Here is a 27,546-nt window from a genome sequence, read left to right as displayed (position 1 = left end):
ATTGGCCAGTGCCCAGCGAGGCCCCGCCTACCCTTAGTCTGGATTGGCCGGCGCGCGCTCGCCGTCAATCATGGCTTGATCCTCTGCGGGCCGCCCCGGAGAGGGGTACGGTCCGGTTCCTGCCGGGCCCCGCCCCACCGCCCGCCCCATCGTGCTGTCAAAGATCCGCACGAGCGCGGGTGCCGCGGCAGCCCGCATCCGTCGTCCCAGCCCCAGAGGCGCGCGATTCGGAGGCCACACCCCCTCCTGGCCAGCCAGAAGACGAGGAGGAGAAGGAGGAAGACGAGGGTCTAGTGCCTGCCCCGCTGCTTGCCGGGGCCGGGCTCACCGGGCGCCGTGTACCGCCCCCCGCCCCGCCTCCTGTGCCTCTGGCGTGGGGAGCCGGGCTGAGGCGGAGCAGCGCGGTCGAGAGGCTGGCGGCTGGGCTCGGTATTCTTCTCAGTGGGCGTCGGTTGAGCCCCGGCGGGCCCCGCCCCCGCTCGGCCGCCCCCTCTCTCGCCTCCCGGAGGGCCCGCAGCTGTCAGTCAAAGCGGTGGGCTGAGGCCGGCGGCGGCGGCGGGCGGAGAGAGAGGCAGCTACGCCACAGCCCAGCGGCGGCCATTCGTGGAAAAATAGGCCGTCCCGCTCCTCCCAGCTCCGGCTGCGACCGGCCTTCTCCCCTCTACCGCTACCCCCACCCCACCCTCCGCCTCCTCCTCCTTCTCCTCCCCCCTAGAGCGGCGCCTCAGCGGGGCATTAATGCGGGATGAGTGGTATGTAACCCCCTCCCTCTCTCCCTCCTGTGCACACCCCTCCCTCCCTCTGCTCCTCCCTCCACCCTTCATCCCCCCTCTATCCCGCCCTCCTGAATTCTCCCTTTTCTTCCTTGCTTCTTCCCCTTCTTACCCCGCTTTTCTCCCGTTGCCCCTCGACCCATCCGAGCCGCTTCCTCTGCATGCCCCCTTTCTTCTCATTCTCCACTGTCTGCCCCTCCGACTCGCCTTCTCCGTGCCTCCCTCCTCTATTCTTTCTTCGCTATCCCTCCCTCCTGTGCACATCCCTCCCTCCTTCATTCCTCTTTTCCTCCCTCTTTCCCTCCCATGCACAACCCTCCTCCTGCCCCCTAAAGCATCGACGGCCACTGAATGGCCGTCGATGCTTTAGGGGGCAGGAGGAGGAGGAGGGTTGTGGGTGGTTTTTTTCCTGCTGTCTCTGGGAGAGAAAACCAAACCTCCCCTTTCTGGGTGTTAACTCTCCAGCCCCCATGGGTTGGGTTTCAAACCACGTTTCTTAGGACTCGTTCTTTTGTAATAATGATTTGCTCTGTTCTTTTTATTAAGAGGTAAAGGTGGCAAGCTGGGAACCAAAAAGGATATGCTCGTAGGTTTTATTATTATATAAATGAAGGTGAATAATTAACCTGTTACACTTGATATTTTTGCAGATCAAAAGAAGGAGGAAACTATGCCCACGGAGGGAGAAAAATCTCCCGAGGTGGAGAATAACAACAATAATAATAAAAAAGGGAAATCTGGAGGCTCACAGGTAAAGCACACACACACAAATAGGAAAGTGCCCAAACATTTCTTGCTCAAGGCTTCTTTCTTTGGGTTGGGTGAAACATAGTTGGTTGGGACAATATTTTTACTGCCTGAGCATGGTTTTTTTTGATTGGACTCTGCAGTGATCAGCTGCTTTCCATGTAATAGAAGCATTTTTTAAGATTTTCTTTTAACTTTTGGGGTGGGGGCAGGTGAAATGTTGGATTGAGGGATGCAGTTGAGGTCCTGGCTGTCACATATTCGTTGATAATTGGGGACTTTATGTTTAAAGATTACTTACAGAAATATGTACTTCCTTATTTAGAGCTATATCATTGGTCTTTATGCAGAAGCACGTTTTTTTCTGCTTCCTATATAAACTTTAAATGCTTACTTCTGATGGTTTGTACTCATGCTCTTCTTAATCTCTTCTGTTTTGTGTCTTTATGGGTAGGATTCTCAGCCTTCACCTCTTGCTTTGCTAGCAGCCACCTGCAGCAAAATAGGAACTCCTGGTGAGAATCAAGGAACTGGACAGCAGCAGATTATTATAGATCCCAACCAAGGTTTGGTGCAGCTTCAGAATCAGCCACAGCAGTTAGAACTGGTAACAACTCAGCTCTCTGGAAATGCTTGGCAGCTTGTTGCTGCTGCTCCTTCTGCTTCAAAAGAAAATAATGTTGCTCAACAAGGATCTTCTGTTGCCTCAAGTGCAGGAAGTCCCTCCAGCAGTAACAATGACAGTGCATCTCCTTCAAAAACCAAATCAAGCAGTTCTTCTGCAACAACCCCTGGACAATTCCAGGTCATTCAAGTACAAAATCCAAGTGGTAATGTCCAATACCAAGTAATCCCACAGATCCAGACAACAGAAGGTCAACAACTACAAATCAATCCATCTAATGCTACTGGCCTACAAGACATACAGGGTCAAATTCAGCTTATTCCTGCAGGGAATAATCAAGCTATCCTCACAACTGCAAATAGGACAGCTTCTGGGAATGTTATTGCTCAAAACCTAGCAAATCAGACAGTACCAGTCCAAATTAGGCCTGGTGTTTCCATACCCCTGCAACTGCAAACGATTCCTGGTACTCAGGCTCAAGTTGTAACAACATTACCTATAAACATTGGTGGGGTAACACTAGCATTGCCAGTGATAAACAATGTGGCAGCTGGAGGAGGTTCAGGTCAAGTTGGCCAGTCCAATGAGAGTGGAGTTTCCAATGGAAATCAGCTAGCATCTACACCTGTCACTTCTGCCTCTGGCAGTACAATACCAGAGTCTCCTTCCTCATCTTCCACCTCTACAACCACTGCCTCAACATCTCTAACCAGCAGTGACACGCTAGTAAGCTCTGCAGAAACAGGCCAATACACAACAAGCACAGCAGGCAGCAGTTCAGAGCAGATGACTGAAGAGCCTCAGACAACTGCTACAGACTCTGAAGCCCAGAGCTCCAGTCAGCTTCAGTCCAATGGACTACAGAACGTTCAAGATCAGTCAGGTTCCCTTCAGCAGGTCCAGATTGTAGGACAGCCTATTCTGCAGCAGATACAGATCCAGCAACCTCAGCAGCAGATTATTCAGGCCATTTCTCCACAGTCATTTCAGCTCCAGTCAGGGCAGACTATACAGACCATCCAGCAGCAGCCTTTGCAGAATGTTCAGCTGCAGACAGTGAGTCCAACTCAGGTGCTCATCAGGGCTCCAACCTTAACACCATCAGGGCAGATCAGCTGGCAAACTGTACAGGTTCAGAATCTGCAAAGCCTTTCAAATCTTCAAGTTCAAAATGCTGGGTTAGCCCAACAGCTAACCATTACCCCTGTGTCTTCAAGTGGTAGCACAACCATTGCCCAGATAGCACCAGTGGCTGTTGCTGGTACCCCCATCACACTGAATGCTGCCCAGCTTGCTTCTGTACCTAATCTTCAAACAGTAAGTGTTGCAAATCTGGGTGCTGCAGGAGTTCAAGTTCAAGGAGTTCCTGTTACCATTACCAGTGTTGCAGGTGAGTGGTCTGACAAAGTTTTGGGTTGTTTTTTTTTTTATTGTGTTGTATTTGGGGTTTTTTGCTTGTTTGTTAGTCTTGTTTTGGTTTTGCTTTTGTGTTTTTTTTTGTTTATTTGTTTGTTTTGTGGGTTGTTTTTTGGTGTGGTTTTGGTTTTTTGGCTTTTTGTTTTGTTTGTTTTTTTTTTTAACTATTGGAAGAATACCAGACAGTTTTAAATTAATTTATTTTTTTTCCAGGATTTTCTGTAACAAGTATTAAACCCTTAACTGTGAAGAAATAACTTATACTTGTCATTAAAATTCAGATCTTAAAATAGCTGACAGTTCTCTTAAACATTGAGCTAAAATTACCAGTCGTGCCAGTTGAAATGGAACAGTTGTGTTTGATAAACTGTCCTTAAACGATCCTGTTCTCCATCTTACTAAAGACTTGTTGGCTTTAGGAGTGAATGGGAGACTCTTAAAGGGTTTGTTATGTTTCAAGAACAGCAACACAAAACCTTTTTTCCTACCAGGCAGTATTCCTGACCTCTGCATGGGAGGTGTAGGATGGGTGACAGTATGTGAACTGGGATATCTTGTGTCATGGCATGTGTTTGTATTAAACTATTTGTACTCTGCATCAGCTCCTGAAGTTGTTCCCTTAAATGTTTGAATTCTGCAAAGAGATTGAGTGGGTAAGGTATGCGTGTGCACAGCAGAGTTCCTGTGACTTCTTTAAAAAAAATTAAAAACAATTGGTAACAGTACCTCAGTACTTGCTGGTGAACTCTTGGTGCGTATTATGAAATGCCTCTTTGGTTATGCTGGTCTAATAGTTGGGAAAGGAGCTATTAAAAGGCTCTAGGCTGGATAACAGAGCTTAGTTCTAAAGTAAATTCTGTGCAAGGGCTTTGCAGTGTCCCATAAGGGCAAATCTACGTGAAATTTGCAAACTTCTAATGTTTCAGATAAAACTTGATTTGGGGGTTCTCTCTGCTAGTTTGATAACCGCTTACAGGAGCTTAGTTTTATTTCATACAAGTAAAAGTTGCTTTCTGTAGTAGGTACAGTGAACTCTTGTCTTAACAGCAGCCAACTATGGACACACTTTTTCAGTATAAAACTGTAAGAAAAATGTTTAGCTGCTGTCTGGTCTGCATACACAAATGCTCGTATCCTGTTAACTCTTAACCTGTGGCCTTTTTCTTAATAATCATATGGTAAGGTGAGAAATGTTTAACTGGGCAAATTTTTGTTCCCCTTAATTGAAACATTTTTGAGGAGACCAAACATAGTTTGATAATAAGAAATTTGCCATTAGGAAAATTCAGTTTGCTGTGGTGTTCTTTGGCACTTGATGGCATGTTGAAATACGAAGAGCTGGGTTAGATGCACTAAACCTGGCTTACTTAAGGAGTGTTACAGAAATGTTAATCTGGGTAATCAAAATTAAAATCTTGACCTTGTGTTTAGTTGTAGTGGGTCAAAAAGAAGTTTCAGTTAGCTGGAGCTGACCAGCTGCTACAACATCTTGCAGTGCAGTTTGCCTTGGAAAAAATTTTTCTTGATGAGAAGATGTTAGTTGACTGTTGTTAGACAGAAGTCCCTACCTTGGCAGGGACTTCTTCATAGGAATCCAGCTTTGGGAACTGACTAGATTTGGGGGTGCAGGAAGAACCTTTCTACATGCAGGTCTTTCCTGCTTACTAGTGGTGTTTAGTATGCACTAGTAGATAGTAGAACAAGAGATTCTGGATATTGTCTTGCTCTGTTATCTTGACTGTACCTCTGCTAACACGTGGTGATGTCCCTTGGAAAATAAAGGAATTGGGATTTGTAACTGAGTATGAAAGTAGGGGAATGAGTCACAAGTATTGCTCTAGAGAAGCCAAGCAAAAGTCATATAGGGTTCATATATTAACTTAGGCTTTGTGACCATTGAATCCCTCTCCACTTCCATAGACCTTACCTCCTCCCCTTGTGGGCCTCACAGCTGTTTCCACAGTATTTTTAATTTTATGCTAGCAGCAGTGAATCCTCCAACCTTTTCTCCATTCCTTCATATATAAGGTAGTATTTCTGTTCCCCAAGGCTTTAGGTTATGGAGAAATAACAAACTTTGAGAATGTGAGAAATTACTTACATTTTCTTTCTCTTATTTATCTCTACCTCTCTCCTGTGAATCTTCCTGTTGCTGCCCTCTGGGAATGGGGGACACAGTAGCATGGAAATGAGTGTGAAGATCATGATGTACAGTCCTTAATGCTATACTAAGTATTCAAGGAAAGAATGATTATGAAGTAGAAAATTACAAACATGCTAAAATCATAACTTTTCTTGCAGCTTATAAGGAATAAGCTGTCTTGATGAGGGCTATAAACTAACTTGGATTTTCTCTTTGTTTTTTTTGTTGTTGTTTTTGCATTTGTTTGGTTTGTTTTTATTTGAAATGCTTTTTGCTATTATGGTTACAGGACACCTTTATGGAAAAAAAGAACAGCTCAGTTACTTCAACATCTGCAGATGACTTTTTCTTTAGTACTTGAGTTTGTCAACATGAAGTCTTTTGTACATTAATTGGACTCTGCAAAAGTGGCTTATTTTCTACAAATGAGCAGTAGAAGTAGGTGTTAGAAATGTGTTGTATGAGGATGTCCAGGAAGCATGTCCATGTCAGGGAAAAGAATGTGTGAAGGACTCATCACATGCATAGATTCAGGTGCTCTAACTTTGTTAGGGGAAAAAGGTTTGTCTTTCAGGCAAACCCAACCAATCAAGCCAGCTGAGTTTCAGGGGTAGGGTGGGAATTGCAATAAGTACTTGTCTGAAATACCTGTTCTTTTATGAGTGTTGTATATCGGTTATTCTAGGTGTTTCTACAATGGGGTAATTTAGGTACCTTTTCTTAGTTTTTCAGTAGTAAATGAAATAGTAAAACAATAGAACACTAAATAAACTGCAAATAACAAAAATTCTTAGCTTTATTATGAAAATGTTAAGTTATAGAATTACAGAACTATTTCGAGATAGACAATTTTTTTTTCCTTGTTTTGGGTCAAATGGATTCTAAATTCCAAAAAAGATAAATTTCACATTGGGAAGAAAAATGCTAAAATCTTCAAGTAAATATTATATTTTAGTCTGCTTTTTATAACATTTTTTTATTCAAAGTCTGTGGTTCCAAGGTATATAGCTTCTACTGTAAACCAAGTAAGATGAATAAGTGCATTTGGGGATTTTCTTGTGTGTGTTTTTTCAGTTAAAAGTTTAAATGTTGCTCATGCTAAGTATCACACTTGGGTTATATGTTGCGTGTGGTCAAAAAGCAGGGCAAAGCAGAGAAGTTCTCACATCCTTTCACTTCTTGGCCTGAGAGAAAAGTCATTTGATATCAGTGATGTAGAGTAAAAATTATTTTTTTTTTTTACTGTGAGAGTGACTAAGCAGTGACACAGGGTTGCCCGGAGTTGTTGTGTATTCTCCATCTTTGAAGATATTCAAAAGCTGTCTGGATATGGTTCTGCCTGAGCAGGGGGGGTGGACCTCTGGAATCATCGGGTCTCTTCCAGTCTACACATTTCTGTGATTCTGTCTAATTTTGCTGAGAAGATATACAAAGTGTAAGTCAAAGGCGCAATTAAACACACAGAAGACAACTGGATGAGAAGATGGAAACCAAGTATCTAACCCTTAAAAACAGATCTTTAAACAATTATTTAATTAACAGCTAATCAAACAATGGACTATATAAGAACAGTTTTGTTTACTTGGACAAATACCTGTCTTGCTATGAGATCAGTCATGGAAGGCTACTTCTGTATAAAGTCAACTGTATTTCTTCTGTGCTTGTATGACTTGTTTTGTACACGACTCCCTGTGGAACAGGGTAGTCTTTAATGTGAATAGCTGGTGACTTCCTGAATGTAGTCCCTAGGAGCTTGGGAGACAGTGGGTACTGCAGAGTTCCCTTGCCTTTTTTCAAGGTTTCTGCTGTTACAGCTGTAGGTGCAAGTTCAAAGGATTCCTATCCCCGTCCCGGTTTACATCCCCTTCTTAAAGATATCCTTTTCTAAAGCTTATTTTAATGCTGTTTTGTTTGTCTAGATGTGTTAATGGCAATATAAGGGGTTATGTGAAAGGAATTCATTTTATTTAGAACTAGATTCTAAGAAAAATACATAGTTCATAAAGCTATTTCCTTTTGGTGGGCTAAGTTTTTTGCGTTTTTTTTTTTTTTTTTTTTGTCCCTCAACACATTTTGCTTGGAGTATATTTGTGTTAAGAATAGGACAGAACATGAACATTTGTGGATGCTGAAGAATATGGGGTGAGATAAAGCAGGGCAGTTGAGTTGTAATGAAATGCTGAGTATTAGTGGCTTTCCTGTAAAAGTCTTGTGCTGTGTCTGTAGGGTTTCTTTTACTGGAGCCTTCAGAAATGCTCCCATGTTTTTTCTGAACTTATTAATTGTTTTTGCTGACAGTGAGATATTTAGTGGTGGTGTTGGAGATACCTTTTCAGAATATTTCCCTGTTTCTCACATAATAAAAACCCAAACCAACAATTAAAAAAAACCCATACTTGTATCTAGCCTAACTGTTCGTTTTGAAGTAATCCTGTTACATGATGATGGTGTTTTTCCCATACAAAAGTGTATGAGACACTTATTTTAGAAATAGTGAAAAATATTATCTGTACTTTATGTATATTCGGTCCAAGTGTAGTTGGTTGCTTTAGGTTAAAGTCACATTCCATTACTTGCAACTCAAATTCAAGCCCTTTTGTTTAAGATGAGTGGTGGCATGGCCTGAATTATGGGGAATTTGGAGTTTATCCACCAAAATGACCTGGAGAAATGACTTCTGTTTAGTGGAACAGTTTGTTACCTGGCAGTACTGGCATTGGAATGTTTCAAGTCTTGCAGGGATGCAATGTAGACTCTAAAACAGTTATTAATGACAATGAAGTCCAATACCAAGAGTTTTTAAAACACCCAATAAGAACATAATGAACCTTGTCCTCCTGTTTCATATTATGTAGTTATGTCACTTACTAAGGCAGTTTTCTCTTTGACTAGCTACTTGCATTGCGCTACTATTAGTAGTTGAGCAATTTGTCAGTATCTCAAAGTCTCCTTCTGCTTTCTTGTGCTTTATCTCATTTGTCTGCTTCCAAATCCAGCCTGTCTTTAAGGTGGTCTTCTTCATTATTTACTCTTCTTGTGTGGCACTGATGACATTGTTTAGATACTATTGTTGTGGTTCAAACTTTGCAGAGGAATTTGAAACACTGTAGCAAATTCTTTAAGCAGGAATAAAATGATACATAAAATTAAATGCATGTAGGTTGAGAGTAGTGACTGGAAGAAGGGGAATATCATGCACATTTTTAAGAAGTGTAAAAAGGAGGACTCTGAGAACTGCCAATCTGTCAGGTGCACTTCTGTGCCTGGTCAGATCATGGAACAGATAGTTCTGGTAGTATTTTCAAGCCATAATGTTTAGACTGGACGTAAGGAAGAAATTCTTCACTGTGAGAGTAGTGAGGCACTGGCATGGGGTGCTCAGAGAAGCTGTGGCTGCCCCATCCCTGGCAGTGTTCAAGGCCAGGTTGGATGGGACTTGGAGCAACCTGGTCTAGTGCAAGTTGTCTCTCTCTGTGGCAGAGGGAGTTGGAAGCAAATGATCTTTAAAGTCCCTTTCAACCCAAACTGCTCTATGATTCTGTGAATTTAAGAATTAAAGGTGTTTCTGACCCTATTTGATGCTTTTTAATAACATCCAGTGTTTCTCTGGACGTTTATTGCAAGCAAGCTGTAGCAAACACCTTGAAAGAAGCAAGCTGCAAGGTATGGGAACTGCAGTAAGAAGATAAGTACAAAGCACTAAGCTGTTTTCCACAAACCCAGAAAAAATGCAGGAGTCTTTCCTAGGTTTTTACTTCTTAGTGTACTACTTGGCATTCTGAGGATGTAGTTGGGAGGAGTACGGACATTTAGCATACTTTTTCCAAAGTCATGAAAGGTCTCTTACAACTGTTCTCAGGTTGTCTTGAGCTGAGAATTGTTGCAGAACCACAGTGTTCTAAATATTAGAGCACTGGCATCCCTTTCAAATGCTTCAGAGTAATTATAGGAGAAAGATTTAATCTTCTAATGACAAAAAGTGGTTTGGTTTGGATATTTTTTTTAAACTGGATTTAAAACAGTGGCAGAAACAGTTTAATAACGACCTATGCTAAAGAAAACAAACATTTGCCTTGGTGATGGTAGCTTAAAAATGAAGTATCAACATACCGTTCCTGAACTTGATGTGTAAGGAATGTGCTGTATACCTGTTCAGCTAAATTTCCTATGGAGAATAAACTGGTAAAAATGCCTCAGTAAAACGAATCTTTTCTGCCTGACCTATGGATTGTAGTACCTAACTTCATCATTACTTGTAGATAAAATGGGAAAAGGAAGCATTTCAAGTACCAACTTTGCTTAGAATTGCTAGGTGAAATAGCATAGAAACAGCTAATTAGAAACCTATTAACTTCAATTAAATTAAATTGTAAGTTTAGATTAAATGTAAGTCCCTAAGTCTTCAAAGAATAATGTTAATAAAACTATGTTTCCCTATTAGAGTATGGGTCTTCTAAAAATGTTTCATCAGTACAAGTGCACTCTGCGACTATCAGGTTTTGCCATCCACTCTCTCATTCCTTGCTGTCAGAAATGAGAGCACATAGAACAGGAAATGAATTGGCTGAACTTTCATGTTCAGAAAATGTCAAGCAAGCAAATTGAGTGACCCTGCACATCTTCATCAGCCTGTTTGTATTTTTTATTTTTAATTAATGGTGCTTAGATCCATGCTAAACCAACCTTCTCATTCTTCTGGTACCACCTGGAGCACAGGGGCAGCAAGAAGCATATTAAAAATCTGATCTCAATAGTTTCCTCAGTGTAACTTATATTATGGAGTACTAAGCTTCATATCATTTTGGTACTGCTAGATAAGATAAATCCATTAATACAGATTTAATATATTAAAAATGTTTAATGGCAATGGTGATTATTGAAAAATAACTATATAATGGAATAAGACCTCGTGTTCTAAAGGGAATGTTAATTTCAATTATAAACAACTGTTTTTGAGCAGTCAGTGATTTTAATGGATAATGTAGTTAATAAAAGTTGTTTGGTTTATATGCTGTAGCATAGTAGCTTTGGAAGTAGTCAGGACTGCATAAGAAAATGCAGTTTTTATAATTAATATTTTGCTTGTGTCATGACACTTTCACCAAAACAATAGCTCTGGACATATGCATTCTCTTGAGAAAAATAGCATCTCGGCACATGCTGAGTTTGGGTATATAGTTTTTAGTTTTAGATTACTTTGGGGTATAATTATATAGTTACATGGATTTCTGTATGCACCTATTCTTAAGGATGGAGTTTCCAGTGGTGTTTAATACTGTTGACAGTGGATAAGTTATATACCCTGATCAGCTGGTCATTGGTAAAGCATGTTATCCCAACATGCATGCTTAGACTGGCAGATTATCATTTTGTTGTAAAGAAAAAATTATAAGTTAATATCCTCCTGCTAAAAAAAAAACCAAACAAACAATGTAGGGTACATTGTAGGTACAAGTCTGACTTTCCTTAATTATAGTTTCAAGTGATGATGTGACCACTTTTCCCTTGGTCACATCTTCCCACTTCCCCTTCTTCCCTGAAGTTTAAGAAATATAGGCCTTGTCTTGTTTGTTTGATCATCGGGAAGTAAGTGACGAGGACATCAAGCTCTTCAGTTTGTTCTGAACCAAGAAGGAGGATTAAGTTTATGGTTTTGTAGGGATAATAATGTTACAGGAGATGATAGCAGAGCTTCTTAGGGTTTGTATCTTATTTATATGGTCCTTCTATTGAAGTTCTATAATATGTAGCTCTGTTGGTCCTTGCCTGCTGAAGGCTGTAGCAAAGTTACAGTTTTTACATCTTTAATAAACAAAGTACTTTTTGTATTGTTTAGCCTGTGTCTCATGTTTTCTCCTACTGTAACAGGTCTTTTAAATTGTTTCATGAATCTTGTTTTTCCTGATAACTTCTAATCACCTTGCCAGTGGTTGGTTTGTTTTCTTTTTTTTTTTTAATTGTGAATAACTTATCAACTGCTATACAACTTAACTTAGTTTTAAAGTCAGCTATCTTCCTTTCTGTTGAAAGGATTTTCTGTATATATAACTGTTAATTAATCCCTCCTGTGCGTACAGGCATATTTACTTTCATCTTGATCAATATAAAGATAACATTTCATATGGCCAAAATGCAAAATGCTTAATACAAGGACATTGATGAACCTTCAAGTGTAAAATATGCCAGCTAGCTAAACTGTAGTCAAAAGCCCCCAGAAAACACAACCAGTCTCCCCACACACAATGCCTTTACTCCCCCAAAACTGAGTGCTGGAAATTTAGCTTGCATTTTTTCATGTCAGCCTCCTTCTGTCCTTTCAGGATTAGGCTATTCTTATTTCTATGGTGATATGCAGAAATTGAACTGAGATGCTAAAAAACCACACTTCCTGAGACCAGTATTTTAATTTCTATGTGGCAGAACTGTGTGAGACAGGCACTCGGTTAGTTGTTTCATTTGGTTGGGGTTTGTTGTTTGGTTGTTTGTTTTTATTTGGGGGAGGGGGGGGGGGGTGTTTTGTGGGTTTTTTTGTTCAGTTTGTTGGGTATTGGGCTCATCTAGTCAGGCTATAGAGACTAACAGCAAGTGGCTTTTTTTCTAGTCCTATCCCTATTTCACAGTTAAGGGGAAGAGTCAGAAAAAAGAACTGGGCCATGTTCTGTTGTGTCTATGACCTATAGAATAACCTGAGAGTTGGATCAGGGTGATGAGATAGAGGGAGATGTTCCATAAAAGTAAACTTAAAACTCTCATTTCTTAGATGTACTACTAGTTTCCATGCAGTGTGTCTGACATTCTGCAGCACAATTGGAACTTGGGTTTCAGTTATCTATTTGCTCTGAGGTTCGGTATTCAGGGTACTACTTGTGTTCATCTGCAGAGAAATGTTCTTGAACATTCATCCTAAATATGCTTTTATTTTTGACTGTTCTTTCAATCATGGTGAAAAACAAAGGGTCATTTGCCTTAGCAAAAAATATAAAAAGTTATTTTTCTGATTCTAACTTTGTCTTTAGAAAGTCTAATAAATGGACCATGTTTTCTTTCCATTTGAAGCCATGGTGTCCAGAACAACCAGAGTCATTGCCTTACTTTGACTGAAACCTCAACTCTGTTGTGGAAGACTAAAGTTTGTGAAACTGTAATTCCAGGGGTGATCATGTTGTTTCTGTGCAGGGCTTTGTGTGTTGTATTTGTGGCAGCTCTTTACTGTGTTTAATGAAGTAATAAAGTAATAAAAAGAGAGCTGGCTTTTAGTTCAATGAAAGATACTACTAGGTAGGAAAACTTCTTTTCTCTCTCAAAGTACTGATATGACATCAGGTTGTCCTAAAGCACTTGGGTAAAGCTTATGTTTTTGAAGAGTCATTAAAATACCTTCATTAAACTTTTGGGGCACTGTTTTGCCTTTGTGTTGCTGATAAAATTCTTGCATAAAAGGAAAAAAAAAATCAATTTAAGGTGTTAAAACCCCCAAAACTTACTTTTTACTGCCTTAAATCTCATGCTTTTAGGTGGTGTTTTTCATAGAAGTAGAGCTTAATTATGATGCTGTTCAGTAATTTTTGAACACACTGAGACATTTCATACAGGAAGCATTTGGAGGAGAGGGTAACAAATTCTTGCAAATCCTGTCCAAGTTGGCAACAGGGAAAAGATAGAAACTTGCTGGGATGTTCCTGTAGGAGGTAGAAAAGACAGATGTCTAGTTGATGCTACAGTTTGCGCTGGGAACTTTCTGCTTGTAGTAGCATCTGGATGCATTACTGTGCTGTTGTGACCCAAATTTATTGTAGTAGCTGGGTGTATCCAGTTTCTTTCTCTACTCCAAAATGACCTTCTCTACAGAATGTGTGGGTCCCATGCATCAGCCTATGAGGAATTCCTCCTCTATCACATGTTGTTTCTTCACAAGCCTTTATAAACAAGCCGTTCAGGGTAGGAGAGAGGGCAGAGTTGTCTGTGCACCACTTTAGTACTGAATTGTATAGTCTTCTGTGTAAAAACTTATCTCTGACTATAAAATATTGCCACAGACTTTTTCTAAGTTTTTAAACCTTGGCTATATATTAAGATTATATATAAAATGTTATAATAAATATAAATATGTTGTATTATAAATAAATATAAAATTAATATGTGTAAATATATAAAATATTATAACTCAGCTGTATGTCACTGGAAAAAGAATATTAGAGTGAAGGATATTGGCAAGCTGACTGTACTTGGTGTATGCAGGGGAAGAGGAGATGAAAAATCTCTTTTCCCCCATTGCTTCACATCAGTAAGTTGTTGAATAGGTGAACTGCTGCATTGGCTCTGATGCTTGTAGAACTTTGGAACTCTGAAGACTGTTATTGACTTGACTTAGCTGTCCTGCAGTGATATACATTGAATTAGGAACATCACTTGTGACCTTCTCTTTCATTTTTAGAATATGCAGTTGAACAAATTTTCTTTTTTTGCGACATTAATTGTTCCAGCTCCATTTCGCAAAGCGTTCCACATATTTTGCACTAGGTGCATGATACTACAGAAGCAACGCTGTCATTAATGCTGTCGTCTTTCTGACTGGTGAATGCTGGTTGCAGAAGAACAGGAAATCTAAACAAATTATTATGGGAAACCAAGTACCAGAAACTAGAAGTATCCTTTTCTCAGTCTTCAATTTCTTTTCTTTCAGAGATTCGTTTTTCTAAAGCTTGACTCCCATGGTTTCTGTGGATCATTAAAGTTAAGTCCTTTTCTTCCCTTTCTGCCCCATTTGCCTCAAAGAGTAGTTTTTCATGCTTGCTACTTCAGGTGAACAGGAATAGGAACGCAGGTGAAATGTGTAGTAAAAGGAAACTTGTTTTGACTTACAATGGATAGCCAAGCCTTCAGTGATCTTCAGTGGTCAATTACTCTGTAGGAAAGTACTTCCTAGGTATCATGCAATAGCTTTCTTTAATCATCCACATGGTGTTATGGGAAATTGTTATTTCACAGATTAGCTTTGAAGCCTAAAATTGATTGAGATATGCGTGTCTATGTATGTATTATTTGGCTCTATACTAATAACTTAAAATTTGTGAATTTTTTTGTGTGAGTGTATTGGACTTGTGTATGGGGACAGTGTGTATGGGTTGTAACTGCTAAGATGCAGTTTTACTGCAAAATTGCAAAGCTGAGTAAGTGATGCTGAAGAACAAAGGATGTGCAATCCTTTATTTGATAATCCTGTACCTTATGATAATAAGTAATGCATTTAATTAACTGCTTAAAGGGAAAAGATTAGCAACTAAAATCACTCAGGTTCTTCAATTTGAGAAGCTTTATAAATTTCTATAAAGTTATTCTTAATTACATTTAGTCATAATCATATCTGCAGTAGTGCAATGAGTGCAATTGCACTTGATTTGCAAAATAAATACAATATCAGGTTGCTTTGTTGTCTGCATGTTGTCCTGTAGTCAAATTGCTGTGGTCACTACCCAAAAGAAAGAGAGAACTTAGATCTAAGAGAAAATGAGATGCAATGGAGTAATTGGCATCAGTGTTTTGCACACTAACATTTTGTTGTGGCTTAACATTATAACCTGACAGCATGTATAATAAAGTTCAGGCATACAGAAGTTCAGTGACGACTTTGTTAATCTAGAATGTTTCACAATTTCAGGAAATCACTTTTAAAGGAATCATGGGAACTTGATAAAAACATTTTATCTTAAAAGCAAGTGTAAATGTGCAGTGACTGCTTTAACAACTCGTACAGGATAACATATTTAAACTGAAGTGTGACTTTGTTCCCTCATATAATGATTTGTTTAGACCTTTTTCTTAAATGTGTTGAAACATGAGAGCTCTTGTTACTGAAAGGTTTAATTATGAATGGTGAAGTATAGTGATATCGAGTCTTGTGGTTTGGAGTATGTCAGCATGAAGCAATGTCAAGTGATCTCAGGATTGTAGCAGAACTTCTAGAAGGCTTTAAATGGTGTTTCAATGCCCCTAGTAAGAACCCATTTGAATTATTTTTAATGGGTCTTTATTTCTCTATCTAGAAAGCATCAGTAAATCATTCTCTTTCTGTGTCGATAACATGATCTCAGCAACTTGTTTTTAGAATACTCAGGCTTTGTTTCAAATAAAAAGCTAATTTATATCTAGATTCTCTCTCGAAAAATCCTGATTTTTATAAACTTTAGAAGTTGCTCTGATATAATTTTGTTGCTGCTGACAAACTTGTATCAACAGTTACATCTTCAGTAAACTTGAATTAAGAAATAATGAAACTTCTTTATCTTCCTTAATAAGTATTAATGATGTAAAAGTTAAAGCTGTTAGTGATCCAGAATGGTTTCTAGTATACAGGGGTTTTTTAAAAAAAAAAAAAACAAAAAACACAACAAAAAAAAAAAAACCACAACCAAGTCCCACACAACTACAGACCATAGCAGGCTCATGTAGAGATTTAGACTAGGGCATGTTCAGTCAGCTGGCTTGTGAAAATGTTGTGATTCTTCTTCAAAAGATTTTTCAAGCAGCCTAAAATCCATTCATTTTACTCTCAAAGAAAAAGAATAAATAATTTTTTGTTTAACAATTTAAAAATGAGAATAGATGCATTTCTTTCTCTTCTGTATATTATTAGTGTGGTATATTGTTGCGATGCTCTTCCAAGAGTACAAAACAAAAATTAAGTCCAGGAAACACATTACTGAACTTTTCAGTGTTTTCTGATGACTACGTAAAACTCTGGCAAAGGATATTTATCAGAGATGTGTGCTTTCTTCAGGTACTCTTTTATTTCAAAAAGCAGAGATTTGCTTATGGAGTATTATACCCTGGATCTTTAAATAGGAAGACTTGTGTGATACTTCGAGTGTTTTAGAACCTTTTGTTTTGAATTTAGTAAGTGGAATCCAAGGAAGGGAGTTTAAAATAACAACTTGGTGAGATAAATTTAAAGAAGAAAACCTTCACATCAGAAAGTGTAATACGTTTGTTAATGCCATCTAAAGAGCAGTTATTTAGTTAGTGTTTAACTGAAACCATATGGATAATGTAATTGTCTACCTAAGCAACCTTACTTTGGCATTTTCTTTTGTATGTTTATTGTCACCTTTACAGTTATTGTGAAGAACTTAGACATAACTCTATATCACATTTAATAAATAGATTAAGATTGTAGCTCAATAGTGTGCATCTATTGCAAGATACATGTGGTCCTCACATGGGAGAGGGAAAGTTTGGGGCAGATAAAGGATGCATCAGCACTGAAGAAGTATCAGAAGACCCTTGTGTGGTTTATCGTCTCATGACTTAGAGACTGAAAATTGATTTGCATTGAATCAGCACAAATATTGGATTTTTAGAAATGTTGAACAGGCTACCCATAAATGTGGATTGGCCAGATCCTGCAAGAGTTATGTGTTGGACATTCATTAGCAACAGTCACAGCTGGGGGGGGGGAAGGAATCAAGGATTCATCCTCCTCAAAGCTCATGTGCCTTAATTCACATCTTGGAAAGCCTTGCTCTAGCAGCCTTGGAGGGGGAAGTTGTATTGAAACTTTAATATCAATTCAAGAAAATCAGAGAGAAGGGGAAAACTGAGAAAAACATGCTCTTCACATGTGCTGTGACAACAGACTGCTTAGGTCCTAGGACTTTTTTTCTCAAATAGGACTTTGTGACATGGCTGGAGTCATCCCTCTAACAGATTGTAACAGCAAGGGATATTTCCTATTAATGTACTTGAAAATGTGACTGATAGTGAAAAAAGAATAAGAGGCTGCAGTAGGCTGCCATAATGTGTATTACACCTTTAATTTTTGCAGTGACCACTTGTAGGCTTATCATTTTTGGTGCTGCTCTGTGAATTAAAGGAGTTTGCATCTCGAGTATGTTTAACAGAGAGAGTGTAGACTGTGTTTTGCAGGAGACAATCTGAGCAAGTTCTTCCTGTTAATTTATTTACCTTTGGCTAACCAAAAACTGCAACTGGTTTTCAACACAAGCCATCATGTTATCATGTTAAGATGAGCATTAGATATAACAAAAATGATCAGCCTTTTTTCACTCTGGCTATTCATAGCACTCAGTCAGCACTTCAGCAGCTTAACAGCCTGGAAAATAATTGCCCCTGGACTAGTACTTTGGAAGCTCTTGTGTCCTCTTCTGCCACTGTTAGACCCAAGTACTAGATATTACTATAGTAATTTATACCATAATGTCCTTCTTGCCATATCATATCCTTTCTCAAGGATTCTCATGAGTGCTTTTCTTTCTCATTAGAATATGGAATAAATAACAATGGACTGGATCTAAATTTATTATGAAAAGAAAGACTTCATTCTACCCTAGATATATTAAGACTGCACTCAAGATTAAGCCTGTAATTCTTTTTCTATTGTTCCTCTTCTGTGAATACCAGACTTCTAAAAGATTGTTTGTTTTACTATCTATCTGTTTAACAGCAAGTGTTAAGTCTTCTGGGCTTATTCCTTGTTCTAAGTACCAAAAGTACTTAGCAACACATCAATAATTGTGTTCTGCTTAAGAAAATAAGGAAGCTTTGTTTATCCATATCTAGGCCAATCGGGTGCAAGTTCCAGGAGGAAACTAAGAGAGATAACTGGGAAAATTTGGTCAGTGCTTCAAGGTAACCTGGTGTACTGACCTAATCATGAGATATCCTATATACTGTAGCCAGCAGTGACTTGTTAAGAGTATGGTCAACTCATTTAGGGAGGTTCTCTGTATATCAGGTTCTTTAGGCGTAACCTGTCTGTGTGTATGTGGTGGTGTTAGGAGGTTTGTGTTAGGTTACATCTATGGCTGTTATAATGATATTATACAAGATAGCCTGACCAAGCATATATTGCTCCTCAGCAATCGTGAACGAAGTAGTCATTATCCTATGCTATGTTGTATATGAGCTCATTTGGTAGCTAGGCAGTTTAGACTTCAAATCGTGTTCTTAGTCATATCCCCATAGATGGTGTCTGTTATGGAAGCTTGAGAAGTTGGAGAGTCCATTTGAATTTGTCTGAATCTCTCATATTACCTCCAGGGGATTTCTAAGTTTTAAATTAATGTCTTGATACTGAGGACTCTTCAAGTCTTAAAATATTATGGTCTATTCTAAGGAGCTCTAGTTGGTCATTACACTCTCTCAATAAGTATATAGTGTTTACTCTTATTTCCCACTTGTATGAAGGCACTGAACTTTTGAATATGGCAGCATCTAATGATGTTTTGTCACATTCCTGTTACTGGCAGGACTGGTATTCAGTGTTGTCAGACAGTGGCTGGAAGTCTGTCGTGGTTTAAACCCAGTCAGGCAGCTCGTTCACTCACTTCCCCCCCTTTCTTGCCCTCCCCCTGCTCCCGGAGGGACGGAGAGGAAAATCAAAAAGAATGCAACTCCCACGGGTTGAGATAAGAACAGTTTAGTAACTAAGGTATAACACAGATCACTACTGCTACCACCAGTGATAACAATGATAAAGGAAATAACAAGGGAAGAGAATACAACACCTCAGCACCAGCCGACCGATCACTCTCCCCCCAAGCCTGACCAAGCTCCGACCGACACCTCCTCCAACCCTGCAGTCTCCCAGCCCTTCCGGGTAACTCCCAGTTACCTCCTGGGCATGACGTGCTGTGGTATGGAATACCTCTTTGGTCAGTTTGGGTCAGGTGTCCTGTCTCTGCTTCCTCCTGGCTTCCCCTCCTCCCTGGCAGAGCATGAGGCTCACAAAGTCCTTGGCCAAACCAAAACATCGCTATCAGTTCTGTTCCCAGGCCGAAAGTCAAAACACTGCACTGCACCAGCTACCAAGAAGGAGAAACATGACTGCTACTGCTGAACCCAGGACAAAGTCTTATTTCTGCAGCACATTTAATTTGTCACATTATTTTCCTAGACTGTACAGTACTAACTTTTTAAATATATTGCCCTGCTGTTCAAGAAACTACAGTCTTACCTATATTGGAATAGTCTTTACTGTCTTGATATTAAAGCAAAATATTTCTGATTTCCTTTCATCAAGAAAGCAAATGAGATCAATGAATTTATGCAATGAAATTGAATTCTTAATCCATCAAGTCAGTGTTAGAATTACATTTGATTCAGTCAAGCTGCTTTTCCAGTCTTAAAAATATACTCCCTTCTGCAAAACAAAATCATAGAAACATAGGTTATCTTGAGTTGGAAGGGAACCGTAAGGATCACTGAATCCAACTCCCTGCTGCTCACAGGACCACCTAACACTAAACCATATGACTAAGAGAGTCATCCAGACACTTGAACCCTGAAAGGCTTGGTTCTACGATCACTTTCCTGGGAAGCCTATTCCAGTAACCAACCACCCTCCCAGCTGAAGAAACTTTTCCTAATGTCCAACCTGAACTTTTCCTGGTGCAGCTTCATTCCATTTCCATGTGTCTGTCGTGGTTTAAACCCAGTCAGGTAACTTGGCAGAGCATGAGCCTCACAAAGTCCTTGGTCAGGGTAAACATCACTTAGCAACAACTGAAAACATCGACTTCACCAACACTGTTCTCAGGCTGGAAGTCAAAACACAGCACTGCACCAGCTACCACAAAGGAAAAAAAAAACATGACTGCTACTGCTGAACCCAGGACAGTGTCCTATTGCTGGTCTCCAGAGGGAGATCAGCACCTCCCCCTCTCCTGCTCCCCTTGAGGAAGGTGTAGACTGCAAGGGGGACACCCCTCAGCCTTCTCTTCTCCAGGCTGAACAAACCGAGTGACCTTGGCTGTTCCTCATAAGTCATACTCTCAAGGCCTTTCGCCAAAGGTCACCCTTCTCTGGACACAGCTTTACTAGTTGGATGTCCTTATATTGAAGCACCCAAACTGCATGCTGTACTTGAGGTGGGGCTGCACCAGTACAGTGTAGAGTGGGACAATCCCTCAACTGGCTAGCTATGCTGTGCTTGATGCACCCTAGGACACAGCTGGCCTCTTTTGGCTGCCAGGGCACACTGCTGATTCGTACTCAAAAATTTGTCATCAACCCAAACTCCAGATCTCTTTCTGCAGGACTGCTCTCCAGCCTGTTCCCCTAGTTTGTACATATAACCAGGATTACGCCATCCCAGATGGAGAAACCCATGGAAAAACACCTGCAAAGCTCTGGCATGGTAGCTTGTTCAAGTCTAGTTTGTGAAAGTTTCTTTGTGGCTCTGTTGAGTCAGAACAGGTTGTAGGTAACAATTCTGTATACGCCATAAAGCAACTTCTATAATTGGCTAATTGTAGTTTTCTGAATGTAGATACGTTTTCAAAGGTTATTAGTGAGACATTAACTGGCAATAGTTTAATGTTTCTGTGTAAGATTTTATTTAATAGTTTCTCATTTATCTCAGTTTTTGAGAAAAAGAAAACAATATACTAGTTTGTATTTCTTAATATCAGTCAGTAATTTGTAGTCTTATACTGTTCTAATAACAAATTACATTAAACAGGGCTATCTAAGTGAAGTACTATGGTAGTGCTTCAGGAAAATGTCTGGATTTAATGTTTGTTTTGTGGCTTCCCTTAACTTTAGGTGGATTTTTGTCCTATAAAATGCAGAAAGTTGATCTGTGCATTTCATGTACTGAAGTTACTAATAAAAGGCACACATACTTTCATATTCTACAGGTCAACAGCAAGGACAGGATGGAGTAAAAGTACAGCAAGCCACAATAGCTCCTGTTACTGTAGCAGTAGGTGGCATTGCTAATGCCACAATTGGTGCTGTTAGTCCTGATCAGATAACACAAGTGCAGCTACAACAAGCTCAACAAGCTTCTGACCAGGAAGTGCAACCTGGCAAGAGATTGAGAAGAGTTGCTTGCTCATGTCCTAATTGCAGAGAAGGAGAAGGAAGGTAAATGTAAATTCTATCAGTATGTATTCAGGCATTTTATCACGGCTCACCTCATTTGGGCATGAGATTTTCTTATACTACCTGTGTTCTTAATGTTTTCTGCTAGGAATTATGTTTATGTATTTCTTTTTAGACAGGGGATTATAATTGTCTCTACTAGCATAAAATATTGTTCCTAATAGCTAATAATAGTTTGGAATATAATTACTTAGCTTTTTAAATTTGATCTTTTTAGAGGCAGCAATGAGCCAGGAAAAAAGAAACAACATATTTGCCATATTGAAGGATGTGGAAAAGTTTATGGCAAGACATCTCATCTTCGAGCACATCTGCGCTGGCATACTGGTGAAAGACCATTTGTATGCAACTGGATGTTTTGTGGCAAAAGATTTACAAGAAGTGATGAGTTACAGAGACACAGAAGAACCCACACAGGTTGGTTAGCTCTCTCTGTATGCATAGTGTAGCAAGTCTCAATCATACAGCCATGGTTAAATAGTGATATCAAAGTTCTCACTCATTAGAATCTTTGAAAACTGCTCTTAAATGTAAATAAATTAACTTTAAAATAGAGGAAGTGGTAGATTTCAGTTTTCATCAAATCAAGCTGACTGAAATGAAATAAGATGAGATCTATTCAAACTGTTCTTCTGTACCTATACTAGAAAAAGATGACTATTTCATCACATACAGCTGATGTACATTAGCTTAGTGCCTCATCTGAATTTACCAAATTTTTATCAGGCATGTGTCGTACAATGATTTTGGTGGGAAGGGACCTCAAAGATCATCTAGATCTAGCCCCCCCCCCCCGCCATGGGGGAGGCTTCCTTCCACTAGACAAGGTTGCTCAAATCCCTGTCCAACCAGGCCTTGAACATTTCCAGGGATGGGTCAGACACAACTTCTCTGGGCAACCTGTGCCAGTGCCTCACCACCCTCACAGGGAAGAATTTCTTTCTAATATCTAATCTAAATCTACTCTCCGTCAGTTTAAAGCCATTCCCCCTTGTCTTATCATTACATGCCCTTTTATAAGAAGTCCCTCTCCAGATTTCTTGTAGGCCCCCTTTAGGCACTGGAAGCTGCTCTAAGATCTCCCCTGAGCCTTCTCCTCTCCAGGCTGAAAAATCACAACTCCCTCAGCCTGTCTTCATAGGAGAGGTGTTCCTGCCCCCTGGTCACGTAGGATTGGCCATGGACCAGGGCTGTTATCTCTTCACTTGGACTAGCTCAATACTTAAGAAATATATTAACCTAGTCCATACATCAGACTTGGTCTTCTTGGGAAGTTTCCTGAAGTTCCAAGTGAGAACAGGTAAAGCATGTTCTCATAAGAGTTCAAATTAGAAAGGCAGACCTTCTAGAAACTGAAAATTTTATCATCCTTCTTGTTTTTAGCCCCAGGAAGGTGTCTCTCCCCTCCCACAACTTGAAGATAGTGCTTGAAGTCTAAGCACTAATTACATTTGAGCAATGACAGGACTTTTTAGTATGTTGAACTTAATCGGTTTTGATGTACACCCTCATTTGAGGTCTTGTACATCCTCATGAAGTTTTGGGAATCATGTTTCCAAATTCTCTTCAATAACAAAAAGATCTAAATATCAAAAGCGTTCTTAAAAAATGCTATCAAGTCATTCTTTCAGGGTTTTTTTTTTTCTCTCCTACTCTGTCAGGTTTATGGAAGTTTATGAAAATTCTCTGGTGACCTGAAATTCAAACTGCTCACCAGACAGTCATAGCATAGCAAATATTTGTTGAGAACATTTTAGTAGTGAAGAGTAGATTGCCAAAGGCCTGTGACTGAACAGAACACACCTGGAAATCAGACAGGTAGAGAAGAAAACTTTGTATCCTTTTAAAGACACTTCAAATGTTTACTAGAAAAGTGTCAGATTCAAATGATCGAGCAGTGTTCAGTGCTTTCTTTCAGTAACATTTGGTTTTGTTCTTCTTTTAAAAAAGGTGAAAAGAGATTTGAGTGTCCAGAATGTTCTAAAAGGTTTATGCGAAGTGACCATCTCTCAAAACATGTCAAAACTCATCAGAACAAGAAGGGTGGTGGAACAGCCCTTGCTATTGTTACCTCAGGAGAACTGGACTCTTCAGTTACTGAGGTTCTTGGTTCTCCAAGAATTGTCACTGTTGCTGCCATTTCTCAAGATTCAAACCCAGCAACCCCTAATGTTTCAACAAACATGGAAGAATTCTGAAAGGATCACTTACATGGACGCCTAGTGCTGCACTGAAGTTTACATACCTTTCAGGATATGGATCTGGGCTGGTAAAGTGGATTACAGAGCAGGAAATCACATTTTCAGTTATGACTTCTGCAAGTGTTCCAAATTGGAGGGTCAGCATGGGAAGTGTACACCAGTGCAAAAAGACTAAAATTTAAAAAACACAAACGGCGCAAACTGATGTCCTGGATAAACAGATGGGGGAATATTGTTTCCATACTGTACTTTTTTAGTTATATGTCTGTATATCATGTAATGGTTTTAAATGAACTTCCACGCCCCGATTTTAGCATTGGATGGTAATGTGTTTATAAAAACAGATATTATCAATATAAAAGAGGGTGGACCTTGGCTGGGATTAGTATCATTTGAGGAAGGTACTTTTGTTTTTAAAATAAATTTGTAATATTTTCATAAGAGCATCCTTTTCCCACAAGGCACAGCAAAGCATTACCGGTTGAACAGCAGTGGAAATATTTTAGGGTTTTGCTCAGTCCATAGAACGTGTTGGTTGATTTTGGCTGTCTTTTCTCAAATTTTGGAATTACACAAACTGCAGCTGGATGATACATGCTGCAGACTTGTTCTGAGGTGGGCCTCAGATTGATTTTGACCACTGCATTATAGTAGTGTGTATAAATGACAATCAGTCAGTTCTAATTCCTCTCTTTGTTTGGAGAGCTAAGGTTATGTAGAATTTGTGTATACAGTAGGAAAGATAAAACCTTAGAAAGAGATTAATGTGTGATTTTACTAAAGTGGTGATATCTTTATGTAGGATGAAAAATAAATACGGCAACTTTTGTGTTAATTTGGGGTATTTCAATTCATTATATTTTAAAACATCTGTGGTCCATTTCTAACTGATAGGTAACATGAATCACAAAAACCTCAAAATTTTAAGTATTTGGATGTTTTAATTTTGTTAGAATTCATGGAAATTAATCAAACAATTGAGTGTTGTAGCTCATTCTCCAGTATCTTCTCTCTGTAAATATTAGTTTATTATACTGTGGTTAATGTGCTTGAGTTCTTTATGCTTTGACTTAATAGCCAAAGAAAAGAATTAATTATCACATTTTAGCCAAAAAAAAAAGGTATTGAAAGTAAATGTTTTCTCTCTTTTTCCCTAAATATTACTGTCTTTATTTTCTTTTCAGGATGATATGTGGGCTGGTAATAAATACCTGTTACCTGTCAAATCTTACATTGAGCCTCCAACCATTAAACCAAGTGGGGAAAGAGGAATATACTTATCTTTTTACTACACGACTTTTGATTTCAAAGGTTTGGCTCCATTTTCAGATGTGCCAGTTTAAAGAAAAATAGAGGAAATGGAAAATAAACTGTATTTTCTATGTGAAAACTTCAGTTCGTACAAGGAGGAAAGGTGGCCAAATATTTCATAGTCAGGATTTTTAATTGTTCCCATAGACATAAATGTAACCTTTTACACATACAGTCATTTGGTAATAATTCTCATGACCAGTTTTTAAAAATTTTATACACAAAAAAATTTTTTATATAACTAAAGGAAGTACAGTGCAAGAAGGGTAAGATTATTTTTTTTCCCCTGAAGATTATGAAAGGCAGAATGTGTGGTAGCTGATGGTTTGAAAGACAGAACAGATACTTTGTGCATTCCCTTACAAAACATATACTTCTCATCTGAATACCTTATCAATCTTGTGGTGTTTTCTGTATTTTTGAAGCAAGAGAAATACCAATCACTGTTTACACTGTGTACACTTTAGGCCAGCCCTTTGTAGCAGAATACTAAGCTGAGGGTATTTTGTACTTTCAGTTTACATAAAAAGCTTTGAGATTAAAGAAAAGCAATTTTACACTGTGGTTATAAATTTCAAGTTTCTTAAAGCTTTTGTAGACTTGTAACAGAGTCTTTAAATCTTAGTTGGGTTTTGTACATTATTTTGTATATTTTATTTAAAGTACATCGGAATCAATTAGATGTTACATTTAATACAGATCAACATTAGGTAGTATTAACTGTTAATTTTATTATATAGGAAATGAAACATCAAATATATATTTTATCATTATGTTTCACAATCAGTGTTATACATTTCTTTACGCAAAGAAGAACTTTCCTAATGTTAATACCGTGTTTCCTAGGAGTTAACAATTTTTGTAAGCTGAAGTTATGAGCCTTCTGAACAACCATTTCATATATAATTTTTTCATGCATACTTATGTATGCAGATAGGAAACTGAAGTAATTTTTAGTTTGCAATGAATCTCTATTATAGATGTATCAAAATATCAATCATCTGGTTGGCTTCATAGTGTCTCAAGTACATTAACTTGTGTTAGCAGGTGCACATTTTACCTCTGGAATTAGAAATATTTTGACAGTCTGTTCTGCATACCATTCTGGATCCATTTTTCTGTCTTAAAAGGCTCGTAAATTTCAATGTCCTTTATTTGACTCAGTGGGATATAGCTGTTGTAAGTAATAGGGCACAGATGTGCAGTAGTATCTTGTTTAATGGCATTTCACTGTTCATTCCCTCTGACACCATTAAAAATTTTGCTTTATTGTAATTATCAGTGCAAAGTGTATTTACCATGGTAGAACTCCAGTGTTAGAATAGTTTTTTTTCTTCCAATATACTTTCTTTGGTTAGGTTCGTGTATGTGTTGCCAATTACATTAGAAATTGGTGTTAAGTCATTATTTATCACATTCTTTCATGAGAGCAGTAATAAAAGTGTGTAATCTAGGAGAAAAAGTCAAAGCTAAGTAAGCATGATGTTTAGGTCCTATTTTTCAATTTTATAACTGTTTTATTGCAACAATATTTGTATTTAAGTCTTCATTTTAATGCCTTGTGGTGTTTTTTTATGCATGTCACTGAATTGTCATCCTGCAAGAATTGATGTGCAGTATAGGGTATTAAATCTATATAATGATTTTGAAACAGAAAAATAGTTGATGTTAAAAATGTAAATGTTTTGCAAAAATTCCTTACAAAAAAGTTTTGTAGTAATATTTCACTTGTAAATTTTTCTAAAAAAAAAAAAAGATGGAAAAGGAAAAAAAGGAGAGTAATATTTCCCCACATCTAGAGTTTAGAAGTTAATTCTTCCAGCAAAGCCTGTAAGGCATTAATTTGACACTTTTACAATGCTGATTTGTATTATTTTTTTGGTGGGTTTGGAACTAAAATCATGTACAAGTTGTTGCCTGCAATAATATTTTGCAAGTAACTTATTAAAATTCCCTTGAGTTTAAAAGGTTTCTTCATTTAATTACTTACAATATAAAGCAGCAATAAATTATGTTTGAGTGATAATCTGTTCATCAAGAACACTAGAAAGCAAATGCTTCTCAATGGGAAAAGATTGGCAGTATTTTCTGGATTTGTGTAATTAAGACCTGTACTTGCTGGTCAGTGTTTCCCAACTGGCAGACTCCCAGCAGGGAATTAAACAGCAGATCCTAGCTCAGCATGCGTTCTGTGCGGTTTGTTCAGCTCTTGCAAATGGAAGTTATGGTTATTTCAGAATACACCAAAGGAAGAACTTTTCTAAGGTAAGGAGTATGTATACACACATACACACAAAAATGATTAAACTAAAAAAAAAGGAAAAAAAATCAATTTGAGAGGTGTCATAATTGTCTTGCAGATAGCCAATGAATAGACCAGATAAATGGAACTGTGAAAAGTAGTGACTTCAACTCAGAAACTATATT

The 27,546-nt window shown here is 38.5% G+C and overlaps 1 protein-coding gene across 2 annotated transcripts; it reads left to right on the top strand.

The window, feature by feature from the left end:
- The first annotated feature begins 508 nt into the window (after positions 1–508).
- On the top strand, positions 509–27,086 carry SP4 (Sp4 transcription factor). Of its 2 annotated transcripts, none has more exons than XM_061469181.1 (6): positions 509–752; positions 1,424–1,524; positions 1,975–3,535; positions 21,361–21,589; positions 21,825–22,024; positions 23,558–27,086. In XM_061469181.1, exons 1-6 carry the CDS (start codon positions 746–748, stop codon positions 23,803–23,805), a joined length of 2,346 nt encoding a protein of 781 aa, XP_061325165.1. In that variant the 5' UTR covers positions 509–745; the 3' UTR covers positions 23,806–27,086. The 2 variants fall into 2 exon arrangements, with proteins under 2 accessions (XP_061325165.1, XP_061325166.1); XM_061469182.1 differs by lacking the exon at positions 509–752 and adding an exon at positions 1,184–1,321.
- The last annotated feature ends 460 nt before the right edge of the window (positions 27,087–27,546 follow it).

Source organism: Pezoporus flaviventris, unplaced genomic scaffold (assembly GCF_033815535.1).
Source record: "Pezoporus flaviventris isolate CSIRO_AGI_PZ_B2104156 unplaced genomic scaffold, CSIRO_AGI_Pfla_v1 ptg000055l, whole genome shotgun sequence".
Lineage (NCBI taxonomy): Eukaryota > Metazoa > Chordata > Aves > Psittaciformes > Psittacidae > Pezoporus > Pezoporus flaviventris.
This window is presented reverse-complemented; position numbering and strand designations above follow the sequence as displayed.